This window comes from Aquarana catesbeiana, linkage group LG01 (genome assembly GCF_042186555.1).
Source record: "Aquarana catesbeiana isolate 2022-GZ linkage group LG01, ASM4218655v1, whole genome shotgun sequence".
Lineage (NCBI taxonomy): Eukaryota > Metazoa > Chordata > Amphibia > Anura > Ranidae > Aquarana > Aquarana catesbeiana.
The window spans coordinates 361,916,757-361,941,617 of NC_133324.1; the positions used below are offsets into that span (position 1 = coordinate 361,916,757).

Consider the following 24,861-nt stretch of genomic DNA (forward strand, 5'->3'; position numbering starts at 1 on the left):
TGTGTGTGTGTGTGTGTGTGTGTGTAATGTTACCCATTACTTTTTATGTTGTCAAACTTATGACTATAACAATCCCATCTAAATGTATAATATATTGAGTTTTGTTGCAGCCAGGGGCATTTTATGGAATCAGTGGGCCTGTGTGCAAGATCATAAGCTGGACCCCATTGCATCACAAAAAAAAAAAAAACATGGCATGCTTAGCGCACTGTGGCAAAGAAAGGGTGTGATTTCCATTGTGGCTAGGGTGTTGCCAGGGTTGTAAAAGATAAGGCGTGTCTGGGAAGTTTAAGTGGAGTAGTAATACAGCGCGCTATGCGAGCTGCAGCGAATGGTGAGTAGAGCCAAATTGCGTTAACAGTGGGAGGGGCTTAAAGGGCATGGTTAACTAAAACAAAATCTTTCTTGTACCCATAAAATATGCTTACATTGCTGTGCCTCAATCAAGAGTCTAATAGATGTGTATACACCTCAGCACAATCATTTAAAAAAAATAAAATTCTTCCTTTAAATATGATTTTGTGTACACTGAGAATACTTAGAGCTAACATTTTATCAGACCCTACCTTACAGAAGCCTGTCATTAAAATAATCATCAACTGCTTAACTACCAGCAACTGTTAAGACAATGAACACTTTGGTGAGAAGTCTGTAATGTAGAATATAGTGTATATAGTGCAGGAGTGAGAATGTCTGCACAGTCCCCTCCATCCCCAATCTTTACAGTCCCCCTGCATACTTAGACTTTACAGTCCACCCCCATCATCAGGTTTTACAGTCCATCCTCCATCCTTAGGCTTCACAGCCCCCCCACATACAGGCTTCACAGCCCCCCTATGCTCAGGCTTCACAGCTCCCTATCATTAGGCTTCACAGCACCCCCTTCCTCAGGCTTCACAGTCCTCCTATCCTCAGGCTTCACAGCCTCCCATCCTCTGTTTTCACAGCATCCCCATCCTCAGGCTTCACAGCCCCCCTATCCTTGGTTTGCACAGTCCCCCATCCTTAGACCTCACAGCCCCCATCCTCAGTCTTCACAGCACCGCCCATCCCAAGGCTTCACATCCCTCATCCTCTCCTCAGTCTTCACAGTCCCCCTCCATCATCAGTCTTCACAGTCCCCCCCATACTCAACCTTTACATTTCCTCTCCCCATCTTCAGTCTTCACAGTTTCCCCCCCTCCTCAGTCTTCACAGCCCCCCTCCAGCTCATTTGCACAGTCCCCCCCAATTGACAGAGCTCACCGCTCTCAGGCACATCTCTCACGGGCATGGGAGATTTTGTCTCTCCTGGGCTTCAGTGGATGACATCAGCACCCCACCCCTCAGAACAATATTACCCATCCCCAGCTCCAGCCGCTCTCAGCTTCCACAACAGGATCTGTGTGTGTGACTGATAATTCCTTCACAGAGATCCTCTGCAGCAGAGGGCAAAGTGTAGGCAGAGAGCAGGCAGTGACAGGCATGGCTGTAGTGTCTCAGGCCTGTCTGATCCATGGGTGCAGAGTGGATCACAGCATAGTGGGCACCATCCACCTTGGGGCATGTGTGCACTGCATACTTTGCACCCATGGATGATAAGCCACTGGTTGTAACCCTGATTACTTGAGAGTGCTTTCTGACCCCGAAAACTCATTGTCTGTTTTTTAGTGCAACCAATAAATTTCTTTGTACTTTTTTATTATTTGGTTTGTCACCCTTGGTGCATGTTTTTTTTTTCTTTTAGTTGGGAAATTCTGTTAGTTTCTTAGTCACGTCTCTGTTATATTTAATTTACTTCTTGTTCCAATGGTCCAGAAGTTTCTCCATTATAACAATTAAAATGTATTTATAATATACTGAGGAAGGTTTATGACCTCTCTTAGTTTCTTGACGCTGTCTGTATCCTTATGGGAGTAATGCATCGTATAAAAGGGTACGATTGTTGGACAACCGAGCGTCTGATTTTTTTCAAAAGGGCGTGTGCCAGGATCTTGTCTTGCATATTAACGTTACACAAATTGTCATGCCACAAACACGAACGTAGTGACATACTACGAGTAATTTAAGCTCTTGAGCACCACCCTTCTGCTAATTTCGTGTTTGGTGAGCATTGATTCCAAGCATGTGTGTTTGTACTTTCGACTTTTGTGTGAAGGATTTGTGTACTGACCATCATAAAATCAGACGGGGAGATGTCGTTTGCCAAAAATTTGCTAGCATGTCATGCAACATTTGTTTGTGATTACTAACTGTATGGGGGACTGTGTGACTGGAGAAACACACAGATCCGTCTTCCTGCTTAGCAGGAAGGCAGATCTCAGTGTCATCCCCTGACAGAACAGAGATCTGCCTTGTTTACTTCAGCAGATCTCCATTCTATCTCTGTTGAGAATGATCGCGGGTGGCCGGTGGACATAGAGTCCGCCGAACCCGCTGATTGGCATTCCCACTGGCCAATTGGAGTGCATGTGCCCACGAATGCTAGTGCACGAATCCCTGTACCCGTACAGCGATTTGTGTAGCCGGGCCACCTTACAGCAGTACCTGTGTCTGGGGCGGGTGGTCGGTAAGTAGTTAAAGGAAAAGTAAGACCAAAGCTTTTTTGGCCAAACTTCTCTTCTGGATCATAGGAGAGCACTTACTTTTGCACTCCTGTGATTTTTTCTAATAATTGTTCTAATAAAGTTATATCAGGTTAAACTGCAGTTTGTTCCTTTTCCTTCACTGAAGGTAAGGACACCTTGGGTCCTGTTCCCACCCCCCTTTTATTTTGACCCAGATTGAGCAAACAGCAGGCTTAAGCCCGCTGTTGGCTGACATCACAGAGTCAGTCCAGGCTCTTCAAGGATCCCAACTTTAATGTTGGGATCCATCCAGATGACTAACAGGCAGCTGGCTCAGCCTTTCAGTGCACTGCTGATTGCCTGAAACAACCCCTCATGCCCTCTCTACAGCCTGGCACTGCAGAGAGCATGACTGACAGTCACTGGCTCTCTGCTCACTGAAGACCAAGAACTGAGCAATCAGCCATCATGTGATTGCTCATTTCTCAGTCTCAGGAGAGACAGGGGACAGCTGCAGCATCAGATCAATGCTGCAGCCACATAGATGAGTATGTATGTTTGTTTTTAAATATCACACACTTCTCCTTTAAGCAAACCTTTTGAGTGCATCCATTATTCCTGTAATTTCCTGTTTCTTTTTGTTTGTTGTTTTCTGTAACTGAATTGCCTGTGTCTCTCCTGATATACAACATTGCAATGTCAACATAGTTTTGTTGTTGTGATGACATCTCAAGTGTATACAAGTAACCAGCAATTGAATGTGAATGTGGAAAGGCAGTGATCAAGGGAGAATAGGAGCTGGAACAGGAGAGCACAATAGAGATACATCAGTTATATTAAGCAGACGTTTCATCTTCTTGCAGCAAATGAATATGTCATTATTCTGTATCATTCTGTTATAACCCATAATAAGATAAAAATGAAAATGGAGCAAAACAAGCCAGACTGAAAATGCACAAGATGAAGCATACTGCTTTGTGGTAATATTTTGCAGATGCGGGATTCCACATTTTCTTGTTACTTTGAGCAATATTAAACTAACTTCAAATAAATCATATGTATGCTAAGGAGTAACTCATCTTTTCACAAAGTACCATAACTACAATCCTAAATTGAAAATGGCAGACAGGGGGTAAAGGACTAGTTATCAATATTGCCTGTGGTTTCCCTGCAGCTGATCTCTTACTTATTGCTGACTTTTAGTGCACTGTGCCTCTGTGTTGAGGTAGAAGAGAACAAAACTTTGTTTGCTTGTGTTAGAGCTGTCTGCCCCAATGACTGGTGATCTGATAAGTGGTAGGATATTATTCAAAAAGCAACAGGAGAGATCACAAATCCACAGAATGAAAGGGGAAGCAGGGAGATTCTTGCACTGCAAATTCTCAGGTACAGTGTGAGCAGCAAAGCAATATCACATAACCCTGCTTTAAATCTTGTGAGACTAGTAATCACAGGCATATAGGGGTTGATTTACTAAAACTGGAGAGTGCAACATTTGGTGCAGCTGTGCATGGTAGCCAATCAGCTTCTAACTTCAGCTTGTTCGACTAAGCTTTGACAATAAAACCTGGAAGTTGATTGGTTTCTATGCAAAGCTGCACCAGATTTGCTACTACAAATCTTTATTTTTTGTAGTTCAGTTCATTTTGTGCCATTTCAGAGATGTCCTAGCATGCTCCACAGAATCTGGAATTCTGCGAAATCACACAATTGTGTGCTATGGAATGATGTAAACAAAGAAAATTGGAATTAATTTTACAGCTGATGTTTCTCATAAAATATTCATGTTTCTGTAACTATACAATTAAATTAGGCTTTGTAATAATGCATAATAATGCATATGAGTATCACATGATGGATCAGCTTTGGACTGAAATATGCAGCAAATAAATATACCTGAAAGTTAGTAATAACTTTACAGTTTTTCCTATTAAGTGTACCTACATGATTGTTAAAATATTCTGCTGATTTTGGTGTTATATGCAAGAATCAGGGCTCAATGAAAACCTTTTACCAGTGGATTTCTGGGGAAAACTGTATTTAAAGGCAAACTCCAGGTTCACCTCCCTGGTCCTTACCCTTCAGTGCTCTCCATCCCAGAGAACTCCCTCCTGGTGTGTTGTTTGTTTTTTTCGGTTTTATGTACTTATCTTTCCTGAAGTCTTCAGGCTGGTGCTGGTCTTAGTAATGCTGTGCATCATTAAAGCAAAAATAAGGTTATTGGGGTCCCAAGGGCTCCTGCCATAATGTGCATGTATGCACAGCATATTTGCACATTATTGATAAAAAGAAAAAATGTTGGATCTGCCTGGCGATGCTTCTGCTCAATCATAGGTTTACATTCTCATGCCTTGTTATCTGGAAGAACTTGCATGAAGTTAGACCTACCCACAGTCTACCAGCCGTCATGGATACTAGATTAAAGAGGTATTATTTAATTTGCTTGACTAAAAAACCTTGCTATGGATTGGTCATTTGCCTTTACATATCCCTTCACTTGTTTGTAATGTTGGAAGTCATGTATCGGAATGAAATCAGTAATCATAACTGTTTCTTGTCTTTAATTCTTTCTTGTTTGTAAAATTGCATAAAAACTCAATAAAAGCTATTTGATATAAAAAGAAAAAAAAAGAGAGAGAGAGAGAATGCTGCTGTCTAATTGTAATATGTGTGATTATGATGGAGAAATGAAGCAATAAGGCAGTGCACTCACATACAAGAGCTTAGTCACTACATATCAACAAATAATCTGTAGGATGTCCAGCAGATGGCAGTCCCTCCAGTGTCTCAAATAGGCATGGGAAAAGGGAACAAAAAACAATTATAGTGAGGATGCACTCTCTCAGTGTAGCATTTATTAACAATAAGAGACCTTACACACTGCCAGTGCGGGGGCGTTGGTGGTAAAGCGCTGCTAGTTTTTGCATCGCTTTTCGGGCTTTAGCGGGGCACTTTTAACCCCCACTAGTGGCCATATAAAGGGTTAAAAGTGCCTGCAAAGTGCCGCTGCCAAGGCACCTTGCAGGCGCTTTGGCGGAGCTGCCCATTGATCTCAATGGGCAGGAGTGCTTTAGGAGTGGTGTATACACCGCTCCTAAAGTGCCTCAAAGATGCTACTTGCGGGACGTTTTTTGACATCCTGCCTGCGCAGCGCCCCAGTGTGAAAGCACTCTGGCTTTCACACTGAGATTGCAGATAAGGCTTTTTTAAGGCGCTATTTTTAGTGCTAAAGCACCTGAAAATGCCTCCAGTGTGAAAGGGGTCGAAGTGTTACAATTATACAGTAGTATACTCACATTTACTTAGTAGAAACCTAACATTTTGACATACTGTCCCAGTAGATGACAGCATAATGATAGAGTAAGGTCTTCTACTGTAAAACCACATAAGACGTCATCCCAGCTGCCCTGTCAGACAATTGTTGCTGTCCTTGTGGTCCCCAGAGGATACACTGCTTTACCCATAAGATGACAGTAGTTCTAAGGTTGGCTAAGCATGTGCATTTATGTAAGACACAAGTGTGCAAGTCTATATTGTGTTCTGTAAAAAAGAAAAAAAATGATTATGTGTAGATAAGTCAGTTGTCTTTAAATTGTAATGAAGATGATCTGATTGTTGTCAGTAAAAGCAGAGAGCCGGGTGTACCATAAACTTGCGGACTTAGTTTACGCACACATATTAGTTTAAGTCAATGCAAAGTGGAAATGAAAATAGGGAAGACGTATGTGAAGAATGCTACTGATAAAATATTTTCTGCAGGAAAACAGTATTGCCTATATAACATTTTTAAACCTGTCTAGTTTGTAACCCCTGCAGAATAGTCAGCTAGGCCTATCTATTGGTAATATAGACATGAGATGACCACTGCACTGAATATGAAACCTCCAATTTGGAGACACACATTTCATGTCTGTGACCAGCTTTACTATTATGCATTAATGAGGTGTAAAACAGTATTGTGGGAGTATAAGAACAATAATAAGAACAAAGATGCTAATAAGAACCAAATAACCTAGCAAATGTTATTTAATTCTTCAAACATTCACATGCGTTAATGTACATTTGCTAAGGTACTCACAGGCATAAGACTTTGATTAGGTAGGCAATGACCATGTCTATAGGCAATAGAAGACAATAACGGACAAATCTGGACAACTATTGTTGGTGAACCATGGATTGGTTGAATGGATTTGACATGCATATTAATGAAAAAAATCAGAATGATCTGCAAAAGTTGCAGTAACCATCTGATCTCTGTTCTCAAATTTATGGTTTGCCATCATGTCTTTACTAAAATATGTTTTATAGTTAAAGCCATTTTCTAAATTAGCAGTTGTCTAATGGCCTTATGCACACTGCCAATCCTGTGTATAGCTTTTCTAAATGGATCCCCTGCAAAGTTTAAACAACTTTTATACCTCCTATATAACTTTTTACTGCATTTAGACGTTCCTACCACAATGTGTACACCGCTCAGGCAATCAGTAGGTTGCTGACCGCTGCAGGTGCTCACCCTGACTCGCCACCGAAAATGCAAATGAAGAAAGGAAGATGGTGGCACACCACAGTGAAATCAAAATCTTAGAAGTTCTTTATTGTCACCATGCCAGACAAAGACACGGGAGCATAGTAGACACGTTTCACACAAATCACTTGTGCTTACTCATAACACGTTATGAGTAAGCTCGAGTGCTTTGAGTAAAATGGTGACAATAAAGAACTTGTAAGATTTTGACTCCACCATGGTGTGGCACTCATAACTTTTCTCTAAACATAGCTAAACTAATCACACCTAAATGCAAATAAATGCACAGTGTGAATGTTACAATTGAAAAATCATTACATACATTTACCTGCATATGCATTTACAGTAGCAATGTTCTCTAAATGCAGCTTTGACAGTGCCAGTGTAAATGAGGCCTAAGACACTTGTTGTTCTGTTTGCACAGATTTATACTTCTGATTATTTAGTGTAATACATGAATGGCCTTGGCATTGAATTTATTTTTAGGAATTTCTCTGTAAAATGTTTGCCTTATTGCCTTAAATTTATTTTTCAGCTATTTATGAGCAATCTTGTGAAGCATATAAACACAAAGGTGACTCCTCTGGATTCTTTTTTGTTGATTCTGATGGAAGTGGCCCTCTGGAACCATTTGTAGTTTACTGCAACATGACAGGTAACATACATGTCACCTTCATCAATGATTCCCAGCATCTTTAAAAAATGTAATATGTATTACTTTCTAGTCATGAATACAGAACATGGATTAAAGCACTACTCGCTACAATTTTGCAAATTTAATCTGTTGGCAAACTGTAGTTCAGAAATGGAGCAACTTGTAGTTTGAGGTCTTCAGAAATAAACATTTATAAAACAGTGCATATAACACTCATAAAACATTTACTGCAGAAAAATCAGTTACTAAAATTTAATACACGTGCACCAGGAAGATTCACCTCCAGCAAATGTTTGGTGAATGTGAATTAGTGAATTCACTAATTTCAAAATGTACTTCAATATTTATCTATAAGCAAAGAACATCTCTCTATTATGTTTTCTCATTTTGATCCCATGAAATGCTTTATGCATTGAGAGGTTATAGGCCAATATTTTTTGTTTGTATATAATAAACAGTAACATTTATACTAGCTTCATAGATATTTTAGCGTTTACCTCTTCTAACATTTTCTTAGAGCAGCAGAGAAAATGTTTATTAAAGCTTTAAACTGTTCATGTGAGAATGTGAGAATGGGCTGAATATATTTGCAAGGACAATATTTTACCAGGAATTTAATCCACCTTCTGAGCTTATAAAGCATAAGGTAGTTTCTACCTCACCCTCGAGAATTCATGAACATATGCTGGTATTTTCATCCATTACTCAATGTTCACAAATGTAAGAAAATGTTGCTGGTCTTTCCACCGAATATTTAACCTGACAGAGTGAAACATATGTTTATTTTAAAAACCTATGTGGAAAAACTTTACAGCCTTCATCCCACTTATTCCCATCTGTGGCAGATGCTTTCAATCTAACTTGTCTGTCACTTAATCACAATACGATAGCATTATATCACCAGGAAAAAAATAATTGGAGGTTACTCTGGTTTATATTACACATGATTTTTTGGTTAATTTCTCCAAAATTGCAGCACTTTTTAAATGAGTACGGTATTTGATTATAGGAACTTGAATTTGAAAGAAGAGGAAGAACAAAATAATATATGAACACAGCTGCCAATAATAAAAAAAAAAGATAAATATCATAAATGTCTAATAATAATAGCAATCATCATTATTACCATAATCATCATCATTAAGGCCCAAGTACAAATTACGTTAATAATCTTTCAGGCTAGAAAATGAAATGTTGCCATGGAAAATTAATAAATATAAACATTTTTAGCCACCTTAATCCTATTGACTATAATAAATTAAAGGTCTGGCAAATGTATACTGTATATATGTAAAAAATACCAAGAGTTTTCCTGTGTTGGCATGAACTTATTTAATTTAGGGTGAGGCAAGAGGGAAACATTTGTAAAAGATAACTAAAACTTCTTATCTTTCAGACATTAGTTCAGGGGTCTCCAAACTATGGCCCTCCAGTTGTTCAGGAACTACAATTCCCCTTGTGGGACGTGTAGTTCCACAACACGTAGTTTGGAGATTCCTGCGTTAGATGATCAGATTGGTGTGCTTTTAAGACTTGTAATTTTTGAGCAACAATCCATGGCATTCATGGCATTCAAAGAGCCCATGTGAGGTATAGCTCTAGCTATGTATGCGACGGTTTGGATCCATATTGACAGGTAAGATGTGCAAGGCATAGCTAAACATTTTCATGAGCTGCCTGCTTCTAGCACTCTGTGATTTCCAGTGGTTACATGAGTGAAGGGGAGCACTAGCAAAGCATGGGCAGGGCCACAGGGACAGTTGCCCTGGGCACAAAATTAGCAAAGATTCTGTTAAAAATAGGCAGTAGGATGATGTGTGTGTCCCCCCCCGTTCTAGTTCTCTCCAGCATGTACCCTCCTCTCTCTCTTTCTTGGGCTGTGTGGCCAGGTCTGGCTGAGTGGTTGTAGGTCAGAGTGGGTGAAGTTAAGCACAGCAAACCGTGCTCTTCAACTGAGTGTGTGGTAGTGCAATGCTTGGTGCAGTTGAGGATTGCTCTGATCTCCTTTTCTTCCTTACCTCTGCCCACCCCCCCCGGATCACCGCCAACTTGCATATTGTGCATTAAAACTCCTCCAACTACCAGTAGCTAGGTAGCTAGGATTATCTGGAGTTGAGGTGTGCACAATAAGGTGGTTGTGACTGGGGGGGACAATGGGGGGTGTACTGTTAGTGGGGTGCACACTCTGTTATAAAATCCTTTCTAATTTTTGTCACCATAGATGTTGGGGTGATTTACTGAAGGCAAATAGACTGCATGTCACGTCATGTGCAAGCAAAGTTTTTTTATTTTCCTTGCACCTAATTGGGTATTCTTTGCAACGTGGAGCTCCATCACAAATTCGCTAAGCTCCAGGGAAAATGAGTGCAACTGTATGTGCAAAGTGCCTATTTGCCTTTAGTAAGACTGCAGACAATCAAAATGTATACAATACGGTTTTGCATAATGACTTATGATTGTGATGACAAGATACAGTATATATTTAAAGAGCCCACTTTTTTTGAAAGTATAATTTTTGTTCAAACTTTAGAAACATTTAAACCTTTGATCAAGCACTGTTAGAAAAAAAATGTAAATATGTTTTACCTTTTAATACTTTATTTGTTGTTCTTTTACTCTAACTAGATACAGCAATAAGTATTTTGCATCACAACAATACAGAGCTGAACAAGGTAAAGAATTCAAATCGAGAGTTTCCACATACAATGAATTTCAAATATTCTGCTGACATGCAGCAGCTCCAGGCTACAATTAACAATTCTGAACATTGCATACAGGAAATTATCTACCACTGTAAAAAGTCCCGTATTCAACAAAAGCAAGGTAATATACTTGTTTTTCATTTCAAAAAGTTTTTATTTATTTATTTTTAAAGCAGCTGTCAGTATTATGAGCTTATTTGTTTTATGATTTTATGCACTAGATGACAATAGCACTAGTAATTTCTTAAATTTACCACCGTCAGACGTGTAGTATGGATCCACCTAGGGTCAGGTGGCACCAAATTAGTCTCTGGTAAATCCAATGGCCCATAAACCAATACATGTTCACCTCCTAATTTACTCCCCCCATTAATACTACTAGAAGTCACCTCATTTTAGCTGTGTTTGCTTAATTACAGAAATTGTCTGGTTTATTGTTTTATGTTCTTATGCCATTCATCCTGATTCTGCAATTGAAATATCACAAATGTTACTTAGCAGGACAAACAGAAATCTGAATTTTGTAGTTTATTCTATTAATCGCATAACACTACAGGTAATGCACAAAATGTGGTAATAAGCCACTGAATGAGTCTTCATTCTGTTTTTTTTTTTTTTTTAAATTGTATTTTTATTGAAGTATCAAAAAATAGGTACAAAATTGTATCAGGGTGTACATTGCACTATCAACAAAAGTGCATTATAGACAAACATAATGAAAACAAAAACAAAAAACAAACAAGTGTAAGTGATAAAAGAGTGTTCACATACATAAGGCACATATATGTATTAAATTAAATCTTTATGATGAATGCGATAAGCATACTGCAGGAAAGTAATCAAAATCCCGTGGGTAGTTCAGAGCATACACACAGGAAACATAGAATTAAATTATGTTAGGAATAGGGCATATTTGGTAGTATGGGGGTCCCCAATTCCGAAAGATCCCATGGTTCCCATATTTTATTGAATTGGGGGTGCAGTCATGTACCGAAGCCGTCAAGAACTCCATTGTCCGAATCTCAGCCACTAAATGTAGAAACCCGGACCATGGGGGAGGTGTATTGGATAGCCAGAACAATGGGATAATCCTCCTGGCGGCTAGCATTATATAGGATATCAGTTTGTTTGTCTTTTTTGTTACCCATTTACAATTTTATTATCCTGTTTTATTTTACAACAGAGGTTTTAAAAAAATCTAAGGAAGTAATGGCTGTTCATACAGTAGATGAACTAAGAACACCACACTAAATTAGCCATGACAGTTAATATTTATTATTTTTCTGCTTTCACTTTATTAAAGAAATATAGTATGTCTGTTAAGAACTCATTTTAAAATGATCATAGCTGTTTAAACATGTGAGGTTGTGCACCACATGCAATTCAATAATGGTCATTCAAACAGTAAATAATATATTATAGTACAAACAGTCTATGAATTACTGCAATTATAAAAACATAAAATTTTAATGAACTAGCTTGAGACGTTTAATGTAATGGACAAAACCCACAATCAATTTAACTAGTGGGAGAAGCAGTTTAGATGGTGCTTAAAATTACTATTACTATTACTAAAGAAAATAACAGTCTATGCTACTGTAAATATACTGGTCACTATTATTGATGAGCCAAAATATGTCTGGGTTTTCACATACATAGATTTTGAGGGGGACATCCACGCCAATTTTTTTTGGTATTTTTATCTCTATTGCCGGGATTCGACAATACATTACAGCCGCGAGCAGTTTTAAATGCTATTTTTTCCCTTAGAAATTTAATTTTGTTGTGGCACTGTTATAAACATGGGAAAGATGCGCTACTTTACAGGCATACTAAGGACACCCCCAGGCACGATATTTGAACTAATTTTTCATTTTTATTGTTTCACTTTAAGCATTATTAAAATCACTGCTCCCAAAAAAACAGCCGTTTTAAAACTTTTTTTTGCATTGATACATGTCCCCTGGTGCAGGACCCAGGTCACCCAAACACTTTTTATGGCAATAACTTGCATATAAGCCTTTAAAATGAGCACTTTTGATTTTTCACGTTCGCGTCCCATAGACTTTAACGGTGTTCGCGTGTACACAAAAATGTTTTGCCTCTTCGCATGTTCTGCTGCGAACTGAATCGGGGGATGTTTGGCTCATCCCTAATAGGCGGTACTGGTGGGCACTGCTCAGGAGGCACTGATGATGGGGCACTGATTAGCAGCATTGATGGGCACTAATAGGTGGCACTAGTGGACACTGATAGGTGGCACTGATGGGCACTGATAGGTGGCACTGGAGGGCACTAAATTAAAAAATTATTTGATTGAAAAAAAAAATAGGTGGAAATGGTTAACAGCTTTCTTCTTTTCTTCACGCTGACAGCTTGAAGAGAAAAAAAGCCGGAAACTGGCTTCTGTGTACTTCCATAATCAGCTGTCTTTGATGACAGCTGATTACATGGTAAAGGGCCCACTGTGATTGGCCCTTTATCCTGCTCTGTGATCAGCCGAGTCCCAAGGATTTGGCAATCACAGAGCGAGCAGTGCGAGAACAGGAAGATGTCCATGTAAACCCTCCCGACATTTTAAGCCCACGCTATAGCCGGATTTTGGCTATAGCACTGGCGCAAAGCGGTTAAACTAAGGTGAAAGTAATATATTTCTTGCTACTGTGCATTCACATGCTATTTTCACTATAGCCCGGTTCAGATAAACACCCATATAAACAACCGTGCTGTGCCTTTAAACATTTCATCATATGCACCCCTTCAAACTCACACTATCAGGCCTCTGTTGGCGTCACTTCAGGCTGTGTGCTGATGTCACGGGCACCCGAATTGGTTCCTTTGAAGAAGTCACGGTGTAATGGTGAAACATGTCGGGACAGGATGTCAGTGCACTAGGTATCTAAAATAGGTGTTCCTAAAAGCATTAAACTCTTTGTTGTAACATTGGATTGAGAGGTGTTTAGATCCCTGCTTTGCAAGGGGTGTCACCGCCATTCATATACACTAATTTACTTTATTTGTATTGTCTTTTTATTTTTGTTAGTGGTTCCTTAAGTGGTATTACATATGATTCATGTGCATTTATAATTATTTGTAGAGGATTGTGCTGCATTTTATTTCTTGTAATTCATTTACATAGGTGTAGAAACACACATCAATGCTAGCAGCAATCAATTAAGTAATCCATTAACTCACTGAGGTAGTATATATTTTCCATTGTGCTGTGTTTTTTACATTATTATTATGAATTTCAAGAGGATACCTCACAAAAAAAAACAGTGTAGGGTCCCTCCTCAAAATTCCAATCAGACCACTATCCAAGCATGCAGCATGGCTGAACAGGAAAGGGGGCAGAAGCAGTATTGGTCTGAACCTGTATATGGACTGAACTGGGAGCTCATCCTTGAAAGGAGATTTCCCTTCTCCCCACGCTGCTCAAAACCTCTACAATTTACCTTTATTCTTGGACCCACTTATCTCCCCTTTTGACAACCCAGGTTTAATGATAGGCCTTTTCACTTACAATAATAGAAGTTATTCCAGAGATGGCAGGCCCATCACCATGCTCCTTCACTTGAGAGGTTGTGTTCTCTTTCAGTACCCCTCTTCCCTACACCACCCAGTACATGTTATCTTTTCTATAATTCTTCAGGCAAGGTCTGACGATCAACATCCTTTGTACATTAGGTAATGGAACAGGTATTTAGGTCACACGGTCTCTCATGAGATATGACTAAAAGTCTTATTTTTTACTAATAAAACTTTAATCTCCAGTTATGCACAGGGAAAATATTAACTACCCTCTCTATGCTATCGAGACCCTGCCTCTTTACATCATATTTTCCCAGGTACACCAAATAAATGCTGAAGCTACAGAGGAGACAAAGGATCCTACCTGAACATATAGTGTGCCCTATTCACAAATACTGCTTAGAGATATAAATTTATATTAAAATGTATGGATACACCCCAACACTTTCCCCAGAAAAGTATCCCTTCTTCTATGGAGAATCAGGAGAATTAGTTGGCATCTGTCCAGCAACTAATGCCCTCATTTGGTAAATCACCTCTTCTAGCCCTTATTATTGTTGGCAAATACTGTTAATATCATTGTGCATATGGCAGAAATCCTAGCCTCTGATAATTAAATTCTAGATCAATATATGGCACAATGACCTGTTGGTTACACTACTCTAACTCTCCCCCTCGCTAACATAGACTCCAAAACAAAACACTCTTTAACATTGCCTTGTTAATACATGTTAACATCATGCATGTTACACCACAACCTCAGTTTTTTACTATGTTTTAATATATATTAAACCATTTGATTCCTTTAACTCTTTACCCCCTCTTTCTTTTTTCCTTTTTTTCCCAACTAATCTACACCAAGGTACAAATCAAGCATGGCATGAATTTACCAATGGATAACCCATTTCAACATTATATTTTTCCTTGATTCCACCTCTCAATACAAGAACTGTTGCTAATTTTATATGCAACTTAGACAACATACCTGCAATATACTGTACATACTATGTCACTGCTACCTTAATGCCTTGCTGCCATACATTGATACTTATCTTTTCCTCACTTTTCTTAATGTCAGCTGTTTTTTTTTTTACTGTACCCCTATTATATCGTCTCCTCTTCCACTGTACATTTTACTCCCTAACATTGATTTTCACAGCAAGCCCTGCACAAAAGTAGGGAATGACAAATCTTTGATCTCAGCTTGCATAACTTTGGCTCCCGTACCCAATATGTTTGCTATTACCTAAGCAGTAAGGACTCTGAACTTCCCAGCATGTTGTGGGGTGCAAATCATGTGTTTCCTCATGCATGTGGTACCAAAATGACTGGTATTTATCACAACTGATATGCAGAGGTTGCAGGCCACAATGGTGCTGTTAGTAGCAGATACATTAAAAAGGGCCAAACTACAGAACTATGTGACCCAGTCCTGAGGATGGCAGTGGCCTCTGCCTGTGAGTTAGCGCTACCAGATAGATTAAGAATGGCTGCTGCCTCAAATCCTCCATAAGCTGTAATCCTCTGTAATGTAACTACGGTACATTAAATCATCCATGGGCATGACTTTAAAAGCCATTACAGGTGACCAGTTTAATGTTACACAGGAAGTCAGGCACTGGGATTATTGCTTTCACTCTGATATACACAGGTATTACAGCAAAACCTCATATGTGTGGTGTGATTTCCATTTACATATAAGTGCAGGACCTATGTGCACATTCCCATTTGTGCATGAGCATTTTTTACATTTTTTTTTAATTTAAATGTATTTTTTATACTGTACCTTTAATTGGTTTTTGTTTTTTGGATCAACTTTATTGTTATCACAAGGGATGAACAACATCCCTTAGAATAGCATAGGCCATGACCAGTCCTATTTCTAGAGAGATCTGACTGAGATCTTTTAGACCCTATATCTCTTTTATGGCCTCTAAAGCATCTGATCAAACTGAGATCGGTTTGATCGGATGCTGTACAAACTGTTAAAGGCTTGCAAATAGACAAACCAGAAGTGACAAAATTCTCATTGATTTCAGTTCCTGATGTCACAGAAGATGGGCGGAAACTTTTGTTCCATCCACTCTTCACAGGAGATGCGACCCAACCAATTGGACGGCAGAGCCCAGTATAGGCAGCAGCTGTATAGCCACTCGCATCACTTTTACCTAACAGAGAATCTCCAGTTTACTCTCTCCTTTAGTAAACATTAGAATAAAAATTAGATTTTCTAGAAGAGTGATACGTTACTAAGTCTAGGTTAGACTTGAGCATGTCCATTCAATTCTAAACACTTCCCACAGGAGACTCATCTTTGCATCCCCGCACTTTTAATTATACTCTTATAAAGAGCACATTTATGAACTGTAAAGGCATTGACCTTCTTTAGTTTTGTAAACTGATCATCAATATTAAATCAACCCTTTTCTTTTCTGAATAAACAAATTGATATAGTATCTCTAAATCTGTAATCCACAAAGCTGATATAAACTCATGATGTAACACAAACTTAAGGAATGTTTATCCATCTTTGGACAAAATCTAATGCAAACAGCAGGGCAAAAAAAGGGGGCACATTTGTTCCTACATATACATCCCATGAAGTTGTTACCTTATTTAACATGTTATTAAAAACTATCTTGCATTGACACAAATACATATAAAACACTTGTTGCTTTAATCAATACTGTAGATTATTGAAAAGAATATAAAATCGCATTGTTACATGCAATTGTAATAATAAAAACTTTAATAAACATGGAGGAAAAAAGTACATGCTCAGATTTATGATGAAGCTCTGTCTCTAGTCTCCTCTTTTGGATATATACTTGAGTCATTTTGTAAAATGATTTGTCTCACATATTCATTAATGTTAGCAGTTGCTGGCTAGTAGGGATGAGCTTCGAGTTTGAGTCAAACTCATGTTTGACTTGCACAACGGCTGTTCGCCAGTTCGCCGAACAGCGAACAATTTGAAGTGTTCGCGGCAAATTCAAAAGCTGCGGAACACCCTTTAAAAGTTTATGGGAGAAATCAAAAGTGCTAATTTTAAAGGCTTATATGCATGGTATTGTCATAAAAAGTATTTGGGGACCTGGGTCCTGCCCCAGGGGACATGGATCAATGCAAAAAAAAGTTTTAAAAACGTCCGTTTTTTCGGGAGCAGTGATTTTAATAATGCTTAAAGTGAAACAATAAAAGTGTAATATTCCTTTAAATTTTGTACCTGGGGGGTGTCTATAGTATGCCTGTAAAGGGGCGCATGTTTCCCGTGTTTAGAACAGTCTGACAGCAAAATGATATTTCAAAGGAAAAAAGTCATTTAAAACTACTCGCGGCTATTAATAAATTGCTGGTCCGTCAATACACATAAAAGTTCATTGATAAAAACGGCATGGGAATTCCCCACAGGGGAACCCCGAACCAAAATTTAAAAAAAAAATGACATGGGGGTTCCCCTAAATTCCATACTAGGCCCTTCAGGTCTGATATGGATATTAAGGGAACCCCGTGCCAGAAATAAAAAAAAAATGGCATTGGGTCCCCCCAAAAATCCATACCAGACCCTTATCCGAGCACGTAACCCTGCCCCCCTTTGACATCACGGGGAATGCCACAGGGAAGTCCCCATCAAGTCCCCGTGCATCAGAGGGGGCAGGGTCACCGGGTGGCCCGCCTCCGTTCTTTAAGAACCGTCAGAAGAAGCGTCACACAGCGGAAGCCTCCCATCATGCCATCATGTATGCGGAGCGGCCCGAGGAAAAGAAGGGAAGAAGACGCTGGCGCCGCAGAGGAAGATGCCGGACGAGAACACCGGAGGAAGAACCAGAAGAACCAGAAGAACCAGAAGAAGAAGAAGATGGAGGAAGAAACCGAAGAAAAAAGATAGAAGATAGAAGAAAGAAGATAGAAGAAAGAAGAAGCATTTAAATAAAGGAATTGTCAAAAACTGTCTCTTGTAATTTTTAACATTTTTGACAGTTTTTTTGTGAAATGGTAGGGGTATTTTTGTACCCCCTTACCATTTCACACAGGGGGGAGGGCCGGGATCTGGGAGTCCCCTTGTTAAAGGGGGCTTCCAGATTCCGATAAGCCCCCCGCCTGCAGACCCCCACAACCACCGGGCAAGGGTTGTGGAGATGAGGCCCTTGTCCCCATCAACATGGGGACAAGGTGTTTTGGGGGGCTACCCCAAAGCACCCTCCCAATGTTGAGGGCATGTGGCCTGGTACGGTTCAGGAGGGGGGCGCTCTCTCATCCCCCCTCTTTTCCTGCGGCCTGCCAGGTTGCGTGCTCGGATAAGGGTCTGGTATGGATTTTTGGGGGGACCCCACGCCATTTTTTTTTAATTTTGGCGTAGGGTTCCCCTTAAAATCCATACCAGACCTGAAGGGTCTGGTATAGATTTTGAGGGGGACCCCACGCCTTTTTTTAAAAAATGTTGGTCGGGGCTCCCCTTAATATCCATACCAGACCTGAAGGGCCTGGTATGGAATTTAGGGGGACCTTCCACATCATTTTTTTTTTAATTTTGGTTCAGGGTTCCCCTGTGGGGAATTCCCATGCCGTTTTTATCAATGAACTTTTATGTGTATTGTCGGACCAGCAATTTATTAATAGCCGTGAGTAGTTTTAAATGACTTTTTTTCCTTTGAAATGTCATTTTGCTGTCAGACTGTTCTAAACACGGGAAACATGCGCCCCTTTACAGGCATACTATAGACACCCCCCCCCCGTTACGAAATTTAAAGGAATATTACACTTTTATTGTTTCACTTTAAGCATTAGTAAAATCACTGCTCTTGAAAAAACGGATGTTTTTAAAACTTTTTTTGCATTGATCCATGTCCCCTGGGGCAGGACCCAGGTCCCCAAACACTTTTTATGACAATAACTTGCATATAAGCCTTTAAAATTAGCACTTCTGATTATTCATGTTCGTGTCCCATAAACTTTAACGGTGTTCGCGTGTTCGAACAAATTTTTTGCCTGTTCGCAAGTTCTGGTGCGAACCGAACAGGGGGGTGTTCGGCTCATCCTTACTGGCTAGTAATACAAGTTGTTGATAACATAAAATTTGTGGAGGGTTTCTTCATTGCTCAAAATATATTTGTCCCTGAGAGCAGTTGAATAGTGCATGCATGCCTTATTATCTTCTAAAGTTTATGGCTTTGCAAATATTTTAGAACCTTCACAAATATAGTAATCACCTTCTTTAAAATAACACTCAATATTATAGCAATGTCCAGATTACAGCAATTGTCATAATATAAAATCACACCTAATTTGTATTTACGTTGAACATTGATTGAATAGCAAGGTGTTATATTTGTTTTCATTGAAGCTTTCTGTGTACCTGCATATGTCACTGCTTTGTTATTTTGAAAAAGATTATTTCATATTTAGAAATAAAGATGAGGACTTTACATAGAAAAAGGCGCAAGCAGATACTAGGGATCTAAAGTTTAGTAAAGAGGAGCTACGGTCTCCTCACCCCCGCCCCTGCTGGCAAACTCTCATGAGAGTGAGAGAGAGAGCTGAACAGGAAGTCACTAGCCTAGGCAAATGGCCAGACAAGAAACAGGAAGTGGGCTGTATAAGGTATTTACTGGCAGAAAAAAAAAGTTTCACTATCCAAAGTTAAAACAGCAAGGGCAAAAGATTTAATAGATGGAAAGATTAAAAAATTACTAAAGGTCCGCTTTAAGTGCAGTGTTATGAAAGCAAGCCTCAATGCCACAGAGGTACAGGAAATTGCTATTCTTTATTGTAATATAATGACCAATGCAGTTGCTCTGCAGTATAAAAACATATTCTGGAAAAGTGAACTTCATCTACTCAGCATGAATGACTGTATCTAATCTTATGTTGTAAGTATATTTAAATCAACCACATTAATATTTTATTATATCTTTTCATGTGACAACACTAAAGAAATGTCACTTTGCTACAATGTAAAGTAGTGAGAGTACAGCTTGTATAACAGTGTAAATTTGCTGTCCCCTCAAAATAACTCAACACACAGCTAATAATGTGTAAACCACTGGAAATAAAAGTGAGTACACCCTTAAGTGAAAATGTCCACATTGGGCCCAAAGTGTCAATATTTTGTGTTGCCACCATTATTTTCCAGCACTGCCTTAACCCTCTTGGGTATTGAGTTCACCAGAGCTTCACGGGTTGCCACTGAAGTCCTCTTCCACTCCTCCATGACGACATCATGGAGCTGGTGGATGTTAGAGACCTTGCTCTAGTCCACCTTCCATTTGAGGATGCCCCACAGATGCTCAATAGGGTTTAGGTCTGGAGACATGTTTGGCCAGTCCATCACCTTTACCCTCAGCTTCTTTAGCAAGGCAGTGGTCGTCTTGGAGGTGTGTTTGTGTTGGAATACTGCCCTGCAGCCCAGTCTCTGAAGGGACGGGATCGTGCGCTGCTTCAGTATGTCACAGTACATGTTGGCATTCATAGTTCCCTCAATGAACTGTAGCTCTCCAGTGCCTGAAGCAGTCATGTAGCCCCAGTTTAAACATTAATTTCTGTGTGTTGAGTTATTTTGAGGAGCAGCAAATTTATGTTGTTATACAAGCTGTACAATTCACTACTTTACATTGTAGCAAAGTGTTATTTCTTCAGGGTTGTCACATGAAGAGATATAATAAAATATTTACAAAAATGTGAGGGGTGTACTCACTTCTGTGAGATACTGTATATTCATATAGAGTATGTACATTTAATAGAGAAAATAGATGCTTACTCCTAGGGTACCACTTTGTTTTCACCTTTATTTTTTAAAATGTAGACATGAGTGCTTCAAGATAAATGGTTCTAATATCATGCCTCAGTGAGTATGCAGGCTTCTAGTGCTCTTTCCCACTAATAAAAGTAAAATATATGGCAATAATGAAAAATTAGGTAATTTTCAGAGCATCCCTAAATTTAGAATAAATCGACAATGTATCCAGAAAATTATAAATCCTGTGTATACAATTCTATACAGGATCTTTGGATATGCTGTATACTAAATATGATATACCTATATAAATGAGGCATATCTTAAAGTATAATTCTAGTGTAAAAAAAAATGGACTATCCCTAACTATGCAAAATATCCTATCAAATATACAGTGCTAAAAAGTAATTTGATATCTAAACTGTGCTTATATGGAAATGTCCCTTTAAATCTAAAATTGTGCAAACCAAAAGCAGAAATATACTTACTGTAACAAGCCCCTACTCGCTCGATTCCACTCTCCCGACACTCCTCTGCGGCTATAGAATCAGATTGCAGATCGCAACATCTGATGGTTCAGTCATCCAATGCTCCGGGATTCGAACTACAGCTATGTGCGGATCAAATCCAGTTGTGATAGCTCAGAACAAACACCAGGCAGGCTGTATGTAAGTTCGAACAGGGATCTCACTTTTATTGGATGCACACAACACAATTTTATACACAGCAGTTTGAACACCCCGCCCACCCCCAACAACCACTTTCCTATTGGTCAATTGTAAAGTACACTTTAGTCTTCAATTAAGTTCCTCTTGGCCATGCAAATGAGGACTTGAAACAGGGTCAGCAGGGATTGGTCCGATAGCTTGAATAGGAGGACTGATATGTGTAATGACACAGAGAAGCCCTAGGGGGTAATTAAAGTACGTAAACAAACAGTCAAACACAGAACAATGCCTTCCTTCCAGACCATGGAGCTGCCTGGAGGGGGTTAGCCTTAAAACAGGGCAGCAGATCCCCCCCACTGTGTAATAGAATCAAAGGGAAATACTTCAGTATTCCAAGCTTCATGACAATACTCCCCCCTGGAAAACAGTCCAACAGCCACAGTGGGACCCCGAACGGGTCAACTCGAGGATGTTGGAAAAGTAGTCTTAAGGTTCCAACAGTATGAATCGGCACACTGTAATATGGCAAATACAATTTCCCAGAGTCTGTGTCTCTTGGGGGGATATGGACCTGAATCCAAAGTAACACCACCTCAAGGGTCCTCAGGCATACAGCTCACAAAGAGCACTGTTCCCCCAAATGCCAGGGCCCACGATTGGTCGGCAAGAGGCTAGCATTCAGTCCCCTCCAAAAGCCTCTGTCCTGGCTCAGTCTGTCACATTTCTCCCTTGTCGGCAGATGACTAACACAAGAGGAGACCCCAGACGGATTTACTCCGAAGTTAGTCCATAGTTCCAGTCCCCTAATGCCTGTACCCACACAGTACCCCAAACAAATTGTTCCATACAGAGCATTACTTACCCAGCCAACCTCTGCCTCTCTCAGAGAACATGCCCACCACTGGGGACAGGCCTGGATTGGCCCTTCTCCCTGGAGTCCTGGGCTCACTCCGTCATGCTGTTGGGGATCTGGGCCGACTGCCCAGCATCCCTGGAGTATACAAGTGGGGACTGAAGTCCCATCCACTTTTAGTAGGTGAAAATCCCACAGTGCTTGCAAAGCATGGCTGACATCCTCCTGTCTCAGTGTCGCACCATTTTCTGGGGTTGTGTCAGTGGAGACCAAAGTCCCATCCACTACCACAGGAACTCCCTCTTCTGTTAGTTGAGGGCAGAGGCCAGCAGCACTCTGCCCGGTTGCCAGCCCTTCTGCTGGGGACTCCACATCCTCTGCTCTGGCTAACCATTGGGGCAGGAGGCTGGCTTCCTCCACTCCCAAACTGTGTAACTGCCATTGGGGAGGTGAGCCGGCTGCTTCTTTTTCCATTCCCTCATCTGGATGTTGGGACAATATGTCTGTGGTACTGTCTCCCAGGTGCATGGATCTTTGCTGGGGAGGAAAGACCACTTCCTCCACCCTGGCCAACTGTCGGGGAGGGACGATGAATACCTCCTCTCCCTTCTCCAACTGTATCCTGATCTGCTGCTGGGAAGTGACCACCTCCTTCTCACACTGAGCCTCCGAAACTGCCACAGATGTGGGACAGAGGTCTTGGAACCTCTGTCCAGTGACCGGCGCTTCTGCTGGGGAAGTTCCTTGTGACTCCACAGATACTGCTGTTGGTGCTGGGCAGAGGACAGTGAACTTTGGCCCTAATAACAGCTCTTCTTCTGCTGGAGGCTCACCAGGTTGTTCTTCCTCAGCAGAAAAGTCTATCAAATCCCCTGTCTCTGCAACTGGTGTCTGGGGATAAAGGTTCACCATCTCCTGTCCGTGGAACCCAGAAGATGCTATCAGTGCTGGGCAGAGGTTAGCAGAGCTCTGCCCTGTTGTCAGCACTTCAGCTTTGGGGATAGCGATCTCCACATTTTCCACTGCCGATTCTCTGGCATTCTGCTGGACAGGCACATTCCTCCATCCAAGATCATCCAATGCAGAAACAGGTTCATCAAGGTCAGTCAGCACTTGCTACATCTGCCATAAGACCTCCGCATCCATAGCTGTGGGGGCAGGTTGGCAAAGCACACTGTTACTCTGCCACATTGTCGACTCTTCAGCCAGGATTTCAGAGTTGTCAACTGGTATTTCCTGATAGTCCCAGGCAAAAAGAGCCCCACCCTGCTGCTTAGCAGAGTCTAGCAGCTGTCTGTAGGCGATATCAAACTCCCATTCCTGAACGACCAGAAACTCCAAATCTTTCTGTGCCCAGTGCACTTCCGAGATATTCAGTCTTTGCTCTCTGTGCTCCATTATTTCCTCCAAACGCCACTCCCGATCACTCCTGAAGTCAGGGTCCCTGGACAGCCTCCAGTACAACAATCCCAGGCCATCATAGTCAAAGCCTTCCGTGGGGCTGTCATCCGCTGTCCACGGGCACACTTGGGCTACATACCACTGGAGGGCTCTGTAGCTCTCGTCCAACTGCATTTCTGCCCGGATCAGCCTGCTTAACTCAGCTGTCCACTCCTGGTTCGGCTGTTCACCCAATAACAGCATTCGCACTTCATACTGCAACCAGTACCTTACATGGATGGAGGGGAGAACTTTTCCCTGGTTTCGCTGCTCACGGGCTAGCGCTTCCTTCCAGAGTTCACAGTGGATAGAATCAAACCGTCCCAGCAGGACCTGCTCTGATACTGGTCCTCTATGCTGTATCTGCATCTCTCGCAACCTCCTTCTGAATTCCTCTTCCATGGTGGCTGGTATCTGTACCTCTCCTCTCCTGCTATCTGGACCTTGGATCCAGGTGATGGTTTGGATGTGTTCACGGCAAGGAAGCACGATCCCACCAGTCCCTCCCGGCTCTCAAGTAAGTCTTTCAGTGTGGCTCTCCTGCAGGCTGGTTTGGAGTGTCTCAGTAAGCAAATCCCACGGCTGTCAACCAATGTAACAAGCCCCTACTCGCTCGATTCCACTCTCCCAACACTTCTCTGTGGCTATAGAATCAGATTGCAGATCGCAACATCTGATGGTTCGGTCATCCAATGCTCCGGGATTCAAACTACAGCTATGTACCAATCGAATCCAGTTGTGATAGCTCAGAACAAACACCAGGCAGGCTGTATGTAAATTCAAACAGGGATCTCAGTTTTATTGGATGCACAAAACACAATATTATACACAGCAGTTTGAACACCCCGCCCCCAACAACCACTTTCCTATTGTTCAATTGTAAAGTACACTTTAGTCTTCAATTAAGGTCCCCTTGGCCATGCAAATGAGGACTTGAAACAGGGTCAGCAGGGATTGGTCCGATAGCTTTAATAGGAGGACTGATATGTGTAATGACACAGAGAAGCCCCAGGGGGTAATTAAAGTACATAAACAAACAGTCAAACACAGAACAATGCCTTCCTTTCAGACCATGGAGCCGTCTGGAGGGGGTTAGCCTTAAAACAGGGCAGGAGATCCCCCCCACTGTGTAATAGAATCAAAGGGAAATACTTCAGTATTCCAAACTTCATGACACTTACCTTCACTCCAGCACTACAGTATCCTGG

At 40.8% G+C, this 24,861-nt stretch overlaps 1 protein-coding gene across 3 annotated transcripts in view; it reads left to right on the plus strand.

Annotated features, from left to right (window-relative positions):
* The window catches only part of CNTNAP4 (contactin associated protein family member 4), a 634,720-nt gene that overhangs the window by 501,624 nt on the left and 108,235 nt on the right, over positions 1-24,861 (plus strand). For all 3 annotated transcript variants that reach the window (XM_073632963.1, XM_073632962.1, XM_073632964.1), the window contains 2 exons: positions 7,607-7,726; positions 10,352-10,549. In XM_073632963.1, coding sequence (XP_073489064.1) covers positions 7,607-7,726; positions 10,352-10,549 — 318 coding nt within the window. The remainder of the gene's footprint in view (positions 1-7,606; positions 7,727-10,351; positions 10,550-24,861) is intronic.